Raw genomic sequence first — 15,101 nt, 5'->3', positions numbered from 1 at the left:
AAGGAAGCAAGGAGAAGTCTTGCATGGGCCCCAAGAGCTTCTGGGGAAATCTTATGACCAAAGCAAATGAGGTTGTAGCAGCCTCTCTGGTAAAGTAGATCCTAAGAACACTACCATGTTGAAATCAGTTCTGGGAAATAAAGTGTGAAGATGGAAGAACTTTAATATTTTTCTCCTCTATTTCTGAGAAAATAGAATTGCTCCAGACCAGCTGGTAATTTATCTGGACCATTGCCACCACAGATTTTTTCACTCTCATTATCCCCCTTTTAATATCCTCCCACTCTCCTCATACATTTCATTGTTCCTCCTTCCAATGTCCTCATCCTCTCCTCTATATCCTCTAATATTCTCCCACCATCTTTAGTTTTCAACTCTTTTTGTCCCTCTAACCTCTCTCTGTCTTCCCTCAGTCTCTTTATAATTTTAATTCTCTCATCTTCATTTTCCTTTTCCCAATTTAAAGTTCTCCAGAATTTTCCTCACCTCAAAAGTATTCATGAAAAGTTAGATATCTTTGAAATAATTGAGCAGCAACAATCAACCCTCCCTCCCCCCACCCCCTCCAGGTAAAAGTAGATTCTTTCTTCTCCAATTTATTATACCACTGTGAACTTACATTCCTACTTATAACATTCTAATTTGCCTTCTAATTGAATATGTCCCAGTCATCTCTTTTATTAGACTATTACTTCATTAAAGGAAGAGGTCATGATTTACCTTGTTATCTCTTGCAACACAATGATCAAGAGAGAATGAGAAAGTTGGAATTAAGTACATTTTAAAGATACCTAATACACACTGAATGAATAATAATTCACATCTATAACACTTTTGGATTCACTAAATGCTTTCTTTACAACAATCTTAAGCAACTTTCATCATCTTCATTTTACCAATGAGGAAACTAAAGCTCAGAGTGTTGGAATAAGGAATGAATAAAAGAAAAAAATGTTTCTGAGGAATATGGTTTCTCAATGATTGATTTATTATAATGAAAAGTAACTGTGATCTTTCAATCTTAAGGCAATGGAGCCTAAAATTTGCCCAAAATTCTCTATTTCAAAACCTTTTTACAGAATCAATACAAACCTTAAGATATATCAGGAAGACTTTTTATTAAAACAAATGGAGAAGGCCAGGTTTCCAAAGTATGGGACTAGCCCAAGTTCACACAGTATATGACAGGTTGTCCTGGCAGTAGAGCTCCTGGTTCCTATTAGTATCAGGTCTTCTTGGTACAGAGCCCCTTCTTCTTTAAGAGAACTAGGCCTTTTTGGGTTTGTAGACTTTCGCTATAAAAAGTATGTTTCTTTCAATATACAGAATGACTAAGAATGGCCTGTTAAACTTAATGACTGGAAGTGAATTCAGTCTCATCATATAATTTGTAATCTTGATGCCTGTGGCAGCTGCAGCCTCTGTACCAGCCTCATCTACATCTAGCACAGCCTTGTGGACCACCTGTAACAGAAAGCACAACTTTTTTTTCTCCTGGAGGTAGAGATTCAGGGAAACATATCATGAAGGAAGGAGGGTGAAGTCTTACATGAGCCCTGAGTATTGGGCCCCAGGAGCTCCTGAGAGAATCTTATGGTCAACTAAATGAGGTTGTGGCAACTTCATTGGTAAAGTAGATCCTAAGATCACTACACATGAGTGTTAGACAATATAATGGAGAGATGGAAGAACTTTAATATTTCTCCTCTATTTCTGAGAAAATTAAATTGCTCAAGACAGTTGGTAATTTCTCTGCACCATTGCCACCACAACTTCTTCTAACCTCATTATCCTCCTTTTAATAAACTTCATTTTCCTCATACACTTCATTGGACCTCCTTCCTACCTTCTCATTGTCTTCATAGTTTTCACTTCATCCTCTAAGCTCTTTCTTCCCCCAGCCTCCTTATCATGTTAATTTTTGCAAATCCATTTTCCTTTACACATTCTCCTATACTCCAGAATTTTCCTCACTTCCATTTCTTCCTCCTTTTATGAAGGAGTTTGTGCTTTACAGACAGTTGGTCATTTCTCTGGATGATTACCACCACTTCCTCTAACCTCATTTATGAGGTAGTTTGTACTTCACAGACCTGACCATAGAAAAGGGGCTACATAATATTTAAACTGACTGTAATGAATGTGTGGAGGGAGCTCTGACTTCAGTTTGAGGGGAGAGCCAGAAAGATAATCAATTCAAAAGGCAAGAGTGACATTTGAATGGCAGACAAGGGGTCTGGTATCACATTTGTGTGAGGAAAGTCAGTCCCTTAAATGCTCAGTATCTGCTTCTCCAGAAGGGAAGGGGAAAGGAATAAAAACTTATACAGTATGCAATGTGTGATAGCCACTGTGCTAACTGTTTTCCACAACTTATATCTTATTGTTCTTTGCAATAACCCTGGAATGCAGGTGCTATTACTAGCTCCATTTTAGAGTTGAGGACATTGAGAAACAGAGAAATTAAGTGACTTGCCCAGGATCACACAGTTAGCATATAAGGTTGAATTTGAACTCATGTGTTCCTGACTCCAGGCACAGAATTTTCTCCACTATACAACCTAGCTACCAAAAGCCTCCATACTCAGAAATGGCTTAGAATAGACTTTTTGGGTTACATCATTCTTTCTGGTTGTGCTGAGATTTCATCATACTTCTGAGGATCTTCCTGATTCATATGGGTTCAATCATTAATCAATTCTACAGAATTTTCCATTCCCTGCCTTATGATTTATTTTGAGAAATGATGTTTTCTTGATGTCTATATTGTTTTTTTGTGCAATTTATGTATGTTGGAATGGGAGATAAGATACTCAAGTTATGCTTCCTTTCCACAACCTGGGGACAAAACAAGGGATCCTAGAGATTGGCTTTTTTTTTTTAAAACCACTTAGATGCCAAATATGTTATAATATAGTTGCTGTTGTTTTTAATTGGTTTTTCAGTTATATCCAAGTCTTTGTGACCTCACTGGGGGCTTTCTTGACAAATACACTGGAGTGCTTTGCCACTTCCTTCTTCAGCCTGTCCCCATTTTTCAGAGGAGGAACGGAGGCAAATAGAGATGAATTGACTTATCCAAAGTCACACTAGCAAGTGTCTAAGGTGGAAACTTAGATCTTCATGACTCCAAACCCAGTGCTCTATCCACTGTACCTCCTGGCTGCCCCTAAAATAAGTGTACCAACCCTGAATACCTGCATTAGATGAAGTTTGCTAAATTGATTATGATCAGTAGACCTTTGACTTTTTTCATTTTGGGTACATATAAGAACTTCCTAACACTGGTCAAATAGGAAGTTACTTCTGTCAGCCAGGGTCAGGCCAGTCCCCACAGAAATTCTGAGTGAAAGCACAAGTAATACAGTTCTTTAATATTAATTCATGAGTGTTTTATTTTTTTAATTAACATTTTATTTGTTTTCCAATTATATATAATAGTAGTATCTACCTATCATTTTTGTAAGGTTTAGAATATTACAATTTCTCCCCCCTTTCCCCCCACAGAAGGCTGTCTGATAGTCTTTACATTGTTTCCATGTTATACACTGATGTAAATTGATGTGTTATAAGAGTAAACATAAGAGTAAGTATAGCCCCCCCACCCAAGAAGATGTGAAACCTCAAGAATAGAGAGAAAAAAATTACTTCAGTCTGTGTTCAGATTCCAATGGCTCTTCCTCTGAGGTGATTTGCTTTCTTTATCATAAGTCCACCAGAGAGGTTGCTTCAATATTTTTCCCACAGTTTTTATTACCTCCACTGTATTCCTCCTCACTCTCATTTATTCTATTCTCTCTCTCTTTTCATCCTGGCCCTGTCCCAAAGTGTGTTGTATCTGAATACCCTCTCCCTCGATCTTTCCTCTCTTTTATCACCTATTCCCTCCTTCCCTCCACCATTCCCCCTTATCCCATCCTTTTCTTCTCATTTTTTTTCTCTAGGGTAAGATGATTTCCTCACCCTATTAAGTGTGTATGTTATTTCCTCTCTGAGATATTTCTGATGAGAATGAAGGCTCACTCATTTCTTCGTGTCTTCCCCCATTCCACTCAATTGAAAAAGCTTTTTCTTGACTCTTACATGAAATTTCTTAGCTTCTTCTTCATCTCTTTTCCCTTCTTCCCAGTGCTTTCCTTTATCACCCATTGACTCCATCTTTTTACTATATTATGTTATTATATTCTGCTCCTTCCTATTTCCTGTCTACATATGCTCCTTCTAACACCTCTTATAAATGAGAAAGTTCATATGAGCTGTCAATATCTTCTTCCCATGCAGGAATACAAATAGTTCAACATCATTAAGTTCTTCATAGTTAGTCATTCTCTTCCATGCCCTCTATGGTTCACCAGAATCCTGTACTTGAAGCTCAAACTTTCTGTTCAGCTCTGGTTGTTTCAATAGGAAAGTTTGAAAGTCTCCTGTTTCATTGAAAGTCCATCTTTTCCCCTGAAAGAGGATGTCCAGTTTTTCTGGGTGGTCGATTCTCAGTTGTAAACCAAGATCTTTTGACTTCCAGAATATCATATTCCAAGCCCTACAAGCCCTTAATGCAGATGCTGCCAGATCCTGTGTAATCCTGACTATGGAGCCTCAGTAGTTGAATTGTTTGTTTCTGGCAGCTTTTAGAATTTTCTCTTTGAGTTAGAAGTTTTGGAATTTGGCTATAATATTCCTGGAATTTTTTGTTTTGGGATCTCTTTCAGGAGGTGATCAGTGAATTCACTCAATTTCTATTTTACCCTCTGTATCTAGGATCTCAGGGCAAGTTTGTTGTATTATTTCTTGAAAAATGAAGTCTAGGCTCTTCTCCTGATCATGGCTTTCAGATAGCCCAATAATGTTTAAATTATTTCTTCTGGATCTGTTTTTGAGGTCGGTTGTTTTTCCAAAGAGATATTTCACAATTTCTTTTCATTTTTGGCTTTTTTGGAAGAGTTGTATTTCTTCCTGATTTCTTGCAAAGTCAGCAGCATCCTTTAGTTCCATTCTGCATTTGAAGGAGTTATTTTCTTATTTTCTATTTTTAATTTATTTTTATTAAAGATATTATTTGAGTTTTACAATTTTCCCCCCAATCTTACTTCCCTCACCCCCCCACTGAAAGCAATCTGTCAGTCTTTACTTTGTTTCCATGTTGTACATTGATCCAAATTGAGTGTGATGAGAGAGAAATCATATCCTTAAGGAAGAGACAAAAAGTCTAAGAAATAACAACATCCAACAATAAGATATCTGGGGTTTTTTCCTAAATTAAAGGGAATAGTCCTTGAACTTTGTTCAAACTCCATGGCTCTTTGTCTGGATACAGATGGCACTCTCCTTTTCAGACAGCCCAAAACTGTTCATGATTGCTACACTGACGGAATGAGTGAGTCCTTCAAGGTTGAACATCACCCTCATGTTGCTGTTAGGGTGTACAGTGTTTTTCTGGGTCTGCTCATCTCACCCAGATTTTCATCCAAATCCCCCCAGGCTTCCCTGAAATCCTGTCCCTCCTGGTTTCTAATAGAACAATAGTGTTCCATGGCATACATATACCATAGTTTGCTAAGCCATTCCCCAATTGAAGGACATTTACTTGATTTCCAATTCTTTGCTACCACAAACAGGGCTGCTATAAATATTTTTGTGCAAGTGATGTTTTACCCTTTGAAATGATCTCTTCAGGATATAGACTCAGTAGTGGTATTGCTGGGTCAAAGGGTATGCTCATTTTTGTTGCCCTTTGGGTATAGTTCCAAATTTCTCTCCAGAAGGGTTGGATGAGTTCACAGCTCCATCAACAGTGTAATAGTGTCCCAGATTTCTCACAACCTTTCTGATCCTTTCTGATCATATTGGACAGTCTGAGAGGTGTGAGGTGGTACCTCAGAGAAGCTTTAATTTGCATTTCTCTAATAATTAATGATTTAGAGCAATTTTTCATATGGCTATGGATTACTTTGATCTCCTCATCTGTAAATTGCCTTTGTATATCCTTTGACCATTTGTCAATTGGGGAATGGCTTTTTGTTTTAAAAATATGACTCAGTTCTCTGTATATTTTAAAAATGAGTCCTTTGTCAGAATCATTAGTTGTAAAGAATGTTTCCCAATTCACTACATTTCTTCTGATCTTTCTTATAGTGGTTTTATCTGTGCAAAAGCTTTTTAATTCAATGTAATCAAAATCATCTCATTGGTTTTTGGTGATGTTCTCCAACTCTTCCTTAGTCCTAAACTGGTCCCCTTTCCATAGATCTGACAGGTAAACTAGTCCTTGATCTTCTAATTTGCTTATAGTATTGCTTTTTATGTCTAAGTCCTGTAACCATTTGGATCTTATCTTGGTAAAGGGTGTTAGGTGCTGGTCTAATCTAAGTTTCTTCCATACTAACTTTCAATTTTCCCAGCAGTTTTTATCAAAGAGAGAATTTTTATCCCAATAGCTGGACTCTTTGAGTTTATCAAACAGCAGATTACTATAATAGTCTCCTGCTTTTGCACCTAGTCTATTCTACTAGTCCACCACTCTATTTCTTAGCCAATACCAAACATTTTTGATGGCTGATGCTTTATAATATAATTTTAGATCAGGTAGGGCTAAGCCCCCTTCTTTTGCACTTTTTTTTTCCATTAAGTTCCTAGAAATTCTTGACTTTTTATTTCTCCATATGAATTTACTTACAATTTTTTCTAACTCATTTTGGAATTTTGATTGGTAGGGCACTAAACAGGTAGTTTTGTTTTGGTAGAATTGTCATTTTCATTAGCTCTCCCTATCCATGAGCAGTTGATATTTGCCCAGTTATTTAAATCTGATTTAATTTGTGTGAGAAGTGCTTTATAATTGTTTTCAAAAAGTTTCTGAGTCTGTCTTGGCAAATAGACTCCCAGGTATTTTATATTGTCTGAGGTTACTTTGAATGGGATTTATCTTTCTAGTTCTTCCTGCTGTTTTGAAGGAGTTATTTTCTTCAGAGAGCTTTTTTATCTCCTTTCCCAGCTGGCCAATTCTGCTTTTTAAGGCATTCTTCTCCTCATTTGCCTTTTTTTTTTTCATTAGGCCTAAACTTATTTTTAATATATTATTTTCTTCAGTATTTTTTTGTATATCTTTCACTAAGCTGTTGATTTGGTTTTTATGATTTTTCTGCATTGCTCTTATTTCTCTTCCCAAATTTTGCTCCATCAACTCTTAATTGCTTTTCAAAGTCTTTTTTTGAGCTCATCCCATTTTCTATTTCTCTTGGAGGTTTTGGATATGGAAGCTTCTATTTTGTCATCATCTGAGTATGTATTTTGATCTTCCATGGGACTAAAGTAATTCTCTATGGTCAGATTCTTCTTTTTCTGTTATTTACTCATTTCCTCAGCCCAAGACTAATTTACAGCACTTCCAAGGCTTTGGGGTTTTTTTGGGAGGGACACCCCATTGGGACCTTTATTCCTCCAAGGTCTTATGCTCTCTTGCCTGTGCTTTGATATGTAGATGACCCCAACACTTCCCTCTGCCCTGGAGTTATAAGGAGGGATCCAGCTTGGCTACTTAGTATGGAAGCCCAAACTGCAACCTAAATGTGAGTGTAGGCTAGCAGCAGAGTCCTACTCCAAGGGAGAGAAAAATCTTTGCAGACTTCCCATACCATCTCTGAGGGTGTAGGCTACTTTCTCCAGATTCTCACTGCAGATTCTGCAGTTAGTGCTCTTTACTCCACACTCATTCTGGTGTAGCAGAGTTCTCTCTCTGCCCCTTCAAGCTGTTGTCCATGATTTCTGGGCTGGCCTGGGTTGTGCTGTGCTGTGGCTGTGGCTTTTTTCCCAAACCCCAGTCCTGGTAAAACACACCTTTCCTGCATACCTTCTAAGTTATCTTGGACTGGGAAAATACATCACTCAGCCTTTCTGTGGGTTCTGCACCTCTAAATTTTGGCTAGAGTCATAATTTGTTGGCTTTTGGAGTTTTGAAGGGGAAGGAGTTCCTGGGAAATGCTGCCTTCATGCTGTCATCTTGGCTCCACTTTCATGAGCATTTTAAAACATCACACAGAGGTTTTTCCTTATCTTATTTTAAAGCTAAAATTATCCTATATTTTGGACATAATTTCTTCTCTGATATTTGGTGTTAAAGAAACTAGTAGAAATGATCTATTCTGTAATCTTGATGATTCACACAATTTCCATAAAATTATTTTTATCACCCTGCCAAGGTACTTAAATCTGTTTGCCTCACTTCCCTCATCTGTATACATGGACTGGAGAAGGAAATGGCAAACCAGTCCAGTATCATTGCCAAGAAAACCTCATGAAAAGTTAGACAGTTTGTTTTTGTTTTTGCAAGGCAATGGGGTTAAGTGACTTGCCCAAGATCACACAGCTAGGTAATTATTTTCTGATGCTGGATTTAAAACTCAGGTCCTCCTGACTCCCAGGCCAGGTGCTCTCTCCATTGTGCCACCTAGTCACCCCCAAAGTTAGACATCTTTGAAATAACTGAGCAACAACAATCACCCCCTGCCCCAGGTAAAAGTATTTTCTTTCTCCTTCAATTATTGTACCACTTTGAACCTATGTGCTATCTACAACATTTTAATTTGCTTTTTAGTTGAAAATGTCCTTGTCATCTCTTTTATTTGACTATAACTTCCTTAAAAGAAGAGGTTATGGTTTGTCTTCTTATCTCTTGCAACACAATGATCAAGAGGGAATGAAAAGGTTGAAGGAGGTACAATATTTAAAAGGTACCTAATACATGTTGAATGAATAATAATCCACATCTATAACACTTTTAGATGCACTGTTTTCTTTATAACAACCCTAAGCAACCTTTCATTATCCTCATTTTACTGATGAGGACACTAAAATTCAGAATGTCAGAACAATGAATGAATGAATGAAGAGAAAAATGTGTCTAAGGAATTCTGATGCTCAATAATTTATTTACTACAATGACAAGTAACTTTTATTGTTAGGGTAATGGGGCCTAAATTTGCCAAAAATTCTCCAACTATTTCAGAAAAGTTGTTACAGAACCAATACACACCTCTATATATATCAGGATGACTATTTTTTTTAAATAGAGAAGGCCATGTTTACCAAGTATGGGACCTGTCCAGAGGCATTCAGTATATGACAGGTTGGCCTGCTCCCTTTAGTACCAAGTCTTTTAGTTCCTGAACTGTGAGCTCCTTCTTCTTCAAGAGGGTTATGCCTTTAGGGGATTGTTGACTTTCCCTATAAAAAGCATGCTACTTTGACTATTCAAGATGACTATGAATGGCCTGTCAAACTTAATCATTGGAAGAGGATCACGTCTTATTGAAGTAAGCATCATCTCTATGCCTGTGGCAGCTGCAGCCTCTGTGCCAGCCTCATCTACATCTAGCACAGCCTTATGGACCACCTGTAAAGGGAAACACAACATTACTGCACTTGGAGATTGTGATACAGGAAACCATATCACGATGGATACTCGGAGACTACAAGGACCTTGGTTTTTCAGTCTCAGAAGCTCTGGGGGGATCCTATGGCCAAAGTAAATTAAGTTGTGGCAACCTCATTGATAAAGTAGATCCTAACATCACTACTATGTTGAAATGAGAACTAGAAAATATAGTAGATAGATGAAAAATACTTTAATATTTCTCCTTCGTTTCTGAGAAAATTAAATTGCTCCAGACAATTATTGATTGCTCTGGATCATTGCCACCATAGTTCCTCCCATCTTCATTATTCTTCTTTTAATAACCTTTATTCTTCTCATACACTTTTTTTCTTCTTTCCAGCCTTCTCATTGTCTCTTCCTTATTCTCTCTCTCCTACTATCTTCATACTTTTCACCTCATCTTATCCCTCTAATCTCTTTCTTTCTTCCCCCAGCCTCCTTATTATTTTCTCTCATCCCATTTCCCTTTTTCCACCTTCCTGTCCTCCAGAATCTTCTTCATCTCCATTCCTTCCTCCTTTTATGAGGAAAATCGTGCTTCATAGACCTGACCACAGAAAAGGGACTTCAAAATGTGATTTAAACTGATTGTAATGTAGCTCTGTCCTTGCCCAATTGAGCTTGGGCCAGTTCTGTGAAGGCTGGTCCTCTTTCACTGCTTGCTACACATGTGAGGGGAGATCTGACCACAGCTTGGAGGGTGAGATTGCAGAGATCATCAGTTAAAGAGATGAAGGTGGCATTTGAATGGCAGATGGGGGCCTGGGATTATAGTTATGTGAGGAAAGTTAACTCCCTTTAATCCCCAGTACCTGCTTCTTGGAAGGGAAGGGAAAGAAATAAGAATTTATATAGTTGCCATTATTTGCCAGGCACTAAAAAAATTGCTAATATTATCTTCATTTTACAGTTGAGGATATTGAAGCACAAAGCAGCTAAGTGACTCTCCCAGGGTTGCACAGTTAGCATCTGAGACTGAGTTTGAACTCAAGTCCTCCTGACTCCAGGTCTGGCACTCTATCCACTGATCCATTTATTTACTCTGTGATACACAGTAGAGAGTTATAATTCTAGCCTAGTTCCCTACTTAGAGAGAGGTGAATGAAAGAGAGATGACCCTCTTTTTCTTCCTCATAAATTTGGAAATCACAATCTCCTTTGGAGTTGGAATGAGTCGGATCTGAAGATTACATGTCTAAAGAAATCCTTCTTAGAAGCAGTCTGCAAGTCCTCTGTTGCCTGGTCTTCTGCTTTAACACTGCTTCCCGGAGCAATCTAGGTCATAGTTTATATTGGTGAACAGCATTAGTTTGCTGCAAATCCACTGCCATTTGTAGCCTGTGTCATGAACTGAGCTATGTTAGTTGGGTCTTCATGTTAGAGTAACATTTTTTTCCAGTGATCCCTCAATGAAGCATACAGGCAGCATAAAGCAAAGAAATTTGCAATTAGAGCCAGGAAGGCATAGGTTCATATCAAGCTTAGTAGAAGCTTGACCCTGGTTAAGTCATTAAAACTTGGTTGTTGTCTCCATTTCTTCTTCTTTAGAGTGAGGATATTAGACTGAGTGACCTCTAAGATCTATCCCAACTATTTAGTTTATAATTCTATGAATCTGATTAGAAACAACCACATAGGGTAAAAAATAATAGACCATATCATGAGATCTTTTTTCAGGGTGGATCAGTGAAGTCAGGAGAAACTCAAAGAAGACTCTACCATCTTATTGGAGGCATACGAGGAGATTGGGAAGGGGAATGAGTTGAAGCCAAGCCGATGTCAGAGAATAGAAACAGAGACAACCACCAGAAAGAATGAAGTCAGGATTCTGGGAGTAAGGCTTCTTAGGCATATCATGCATGAGGAATGTCTATAGACTCCCAGATTACAGAGCCCAAGGGTATAATCCTATTATCTCTTTCCTTATTAGGTTCCATGAAAATCTGAAGCTTTTCTTTCTAGGAATGGAAAAGATTTCCTTTCTGTTTGAAATATTTTCTTTGTCTTTATATAAACTATGTTAACCACAGTCCTTTGCTAGTCTGATTATACTTATTAGAACAAGAAGACAGTGGCAATGGAAGAAGCTTCAGAAAAGAGGGAGATTCAGATCTAACATGGAGATATTTTTGCCAGATTGCAGTATGTGAGTTCTAAGAGATGGAGAGAATTACAGATAATTTGATATTTATTCTCTGTATGGGAAGATATATTTATACCAGAAATCCATCTAGACAGCAAGTCAATAATAGGGTGAAGGGTAAATAGGAGTGGTTGAACAAACAACAACCAAACCATCACATCATCTCACAATTTCCATACTCATCACACTCTCCTTATCTTCCCCTCCTATTTACTCTTTTTTCCAACCCAATTTTCTATCTCTGACTCCTGATCCTTGTATCCTATATGTCTCACCTTTTCTTTCCCATTTTTCTCATCAATAAGCATTTATTAACCATCTACTATTGTGCCAACAAAGGGTAACTAAGTAGTGGATAGAGTACTGGGTCTAGAGTCAGAAAGACTTATCTTTCTGGGTTCAAATTTGACTTCAGATACTAACTACTCAATAGTTCACCGGGGCAGCTAAGGTGGTACAGTGGATAGCCCTGGAGTCAGTAGAACCTGAGTTCAAATCTGAGCTCAGATATTTAATAATTGCCTAGTTGTGTGATTTTGGGGAAATCATTTAATTCTAATGCCTTACAAAAAAAAAAAGAGTTCTACTAGTTCTCTTTGATAGCATTTTTCATCATGAATCCTTTGGAATTTTTGGATCATTATACTGATCAATATATGTGTGTGTGTATATATATATATATATATATATATATATATATATATATATATATATATATATATATATGAGTTACTATTTTCATCAAAACTCCTCCTGCATTTATCACTTTCCTCTTCTATCATGTAAGCCAGTTTGATAGGTATGAGGTATTTCATTGGTGTCTTAATTTGCATGTCTCTATTATTGATTTAGAGCAATTTTTCATGACTACATATATAACTTTGATTTCTTCTTCTGAAAACTATCTATTTATATCTTCTGATCATTTATCATTTGGGAAATGACTCTTGATAAATTTAGCTCAGTTCCTTATATGGTTGAGAAATGAGACCATTGTCAGAGAAACTTGCTATAGTATCTTCACAGTTTCTTGCTTTCTTTCTAATTTTGGCTGCGTTTGTTTTATTTGAGCAAAAAAATGATCATTTTTACCTCCTGTGATACTCTCTATATCTTATTTGCTCATGAACTCTTCCTTTAATCATTGATTTGACAGAAAGTTTTTCCATACTTTCCTAACTTGCTTATGATATTACCCTTTATGTCCAATTTATGTATTCATTTTGAACTTATTTTGATACATGGTGTTAAGATATTGGTCTATACCTAGTTTCTGTCAGATTGCTTTCCAATATTTCTAGTAGTTTTTGTCAAATAGTGAGTTCTTACCTTTATAGTTGGAACTTTTGGATTTGTCAAATGATGGGTTATGGCAATTATTTACTTAATCTATTCCACTGATCAATCATTCTATTTCTTATCCAGTGTCAGATTCTTTTAATGATTACCACTTTATAGGATAGTTTGAGAATTGGTACTACTACTAGACTGCTTTCTTTCACTTTTTTGCATTAATTTTATTGATTTTCTTGACCTATATTTTTCTTGTCTTTTTTTCTATAGCTAGCATTTCTAGCACAATATTGAATATAGTGGAGATAAATGGACATCCTTTCTTCACCCCTGATCTTATTTTGAAAGGCTTCTCATTTATCTCCATCATAGATAATGCTTGCTCTTGGTTTTAGAAAGGTGCTTCTTATCTATTTAAGAAAAGCTCCATTTTCCCTTTATTTTCTAGTGCCTTTAGTATGGATTGGTATTGTAATTTTTCAAAAGTTTTTTTTAGGTTTTTGCAAGGTTAATGGGGTTAAGTGGCTTGTCCAAGGCCACACAGCTAGATAATTATTAAGTGTTTGAGGCTGGATTTGAACTCCGGTACTCCTGACTCCAGGGCTGGTGCTCTATACACTGAGCCACCTAGCCTCCCCTCAAAAGTTTTTTCTGCATCTTTTGTTATAAATGTATGATTTTTGTTGTTTTTGTTATTAATATAGACAGTTATGCTTATGGTTTTCCTAATATTGAATCAACCCTATATTTCTGAAATAAAATCAGCCTGGTCATAGTATAACATCTTTGTGTCATATGGCATTAGTCTTCTTCCTAGTATTTTAATTTAAAATTTTTATGTCAATATTCGGTAGGGAACTTGTTTGAGTTTTATTTTTCTGTTTTTGCTCTCTCTGTTTTACATTCCCTCAGACACTCGATGCATAAAAGTAGATATGTAAAGTGGATAGAGCACCAGATCTAGAATTAGGAAAACTTGAGTTCAAATTCAGTCTAAGAGGCTCACTAGTTGTGACCTAGATACGTCAAAAACTCAATTTGCCTTAGTGTCCTCATCTGTAAAATGGGGTATTGTGATTATTGTGGATCAAATAAGAGAATATATAAAATTCTTTGCAAACCTTAAAGAGTTATGTAAATGTGTTTTATGTGACCTCATTTGGGTATTTCTGCTAACTATGATTATTATTTATTAGGTGTTGAATATGTAGCTCAAACGACTCTGTCATTCATTGTCTATGTGTCTTTGGGCAATTCACTTCCTCCAGAAATCTCCCTTTGACAATGTCTTCCTGATTTAGGTCAGGAAGACTTAAGATCAATTCTAACCTCAGGTAGATCTGTGTGTTCTGTGTGATCTGTGACAAGTTTTCCTTCTCTTTACGGTAATAATTCTTTCTCTAGGTACCTCCAAAAGTTATTTTGATGAAGACACTTTTTTAGCCTTGATTTCTTTTGGTTATATGGATTATTACAATATTTCCAGGGATCAAAATATTATTTGAAAATTGAATTATAATAATAAGCTATATCATTTTGAGCTTTAACAAATATATAAGAATTGTGAGAAGCTATGGGATCCATAGTTACCAACATGAACATATTCACCTGCCTTACCAAAGTGGAATTCATTATCTTGCCCAGCTCAATCTCTGAACCTAAAAACTTGAGAAGGAATTATTTAAAATTATTGAACTTACTTTGGAAACTTGGATGTTCTCTTGTCCAGTTATTCCAGAAAGATTAGCTTTGGTAGTAAAGAGTTCCTCAATACCCATCAAGGGAAGAACTTTCTCTAGTTCATAGTTACTAGAGATTGAAAATTTTGGCAAGAAAAGATCGATCTTTCTGTTAAAAAAAAGATAGAAAAGAGCATTGTGATTATTTTATTCTGTAGCACCTTTGGAATGGGTAAATTCACGAAACCATCTTGACAATTTAATAAATATCTATTGAACATATTAAAACTCTAAACAGAAACACTTAGAACTACATGTGAACTTGTTAAAATTAAAAGGGTCTTCAAATCTTTTAAAAGAAAATTGCAAAATAATTAGTAACAGGATTTTGTTCAAAAGGGAAAAAACCCAAAATGCTTCCAACATTAGCTCTGTTAGCACAAGTTTTTTCACCTTCTACATATTTGGCTGACTTTCATATTCAAAATGGTGACTATTTGACTTTTTAAGAAATTTAATGTGTAAGACAGTCTGTCAGTCATTAAAAATTTATTAA

At 36.4% G+C, this 15,101-nt stretch overlaps 1 protein-coding gene across 2 annotated transcripts in view; it reads right to left on the bottom strand.

Moving 5' to 3' along the window:
• Nucleotides 1-980: 980 nt before the first annotated feature.
• LOC141506325 (alpha-1-antichymotrypsin-like) overlaps nucleotides 981-15,101 on the bottom strand; it is a 30,586-nt gene continuing 16,465 nt past the window's right edge. Inside the window, exons 4-5 of one of the 2 annotated variants that reach the window (XM_074213006.1) lie at nucleotides 14,567-14,714; nucleotides 981-1,464 (exon numbers count right to left, since the gene is read on the bottom strand). In XM_074213006.1, coding sequence (XP_074069107.1) covers nucleotides 1,267-1,464; nucleotides 14,567-14,714 — 346 coding nt within the window. In that variant the 3' untranslated portion in view covers nucleotides 981-1,266. Of the gene's footprint in view, nucleotides 1,465-8,904; nucleotides 9,389-14,566; nucleotides 14,715-15,101 lie in introns of those variants that run through there. The other variant, XM_074213005.1, reaches the window with a different exon arrangement.

The sequence above is a fragment of the Macrotis lagotis genome, chromosome 1 (assembly GCF_037893015.1).
Source record: "Macrotis lagotis isolate mMagLag1 chromosome 1, bilby.v1.9.chrom.fasta, whole genome shotgun sequence".
In the NCBI taxonomy this organism is placed as follows: Eukaryota; Metazoa; Chordata; class Mammalia; order Peramelemorphia; family Peramelidae; genus Macrotis; species Macrotis lagotis.
The sequence above is the reverse complement of the archived record's forward strand: the minus strand, read 5'-3'. Positions and strand labels throughout refer to the sequence as shown.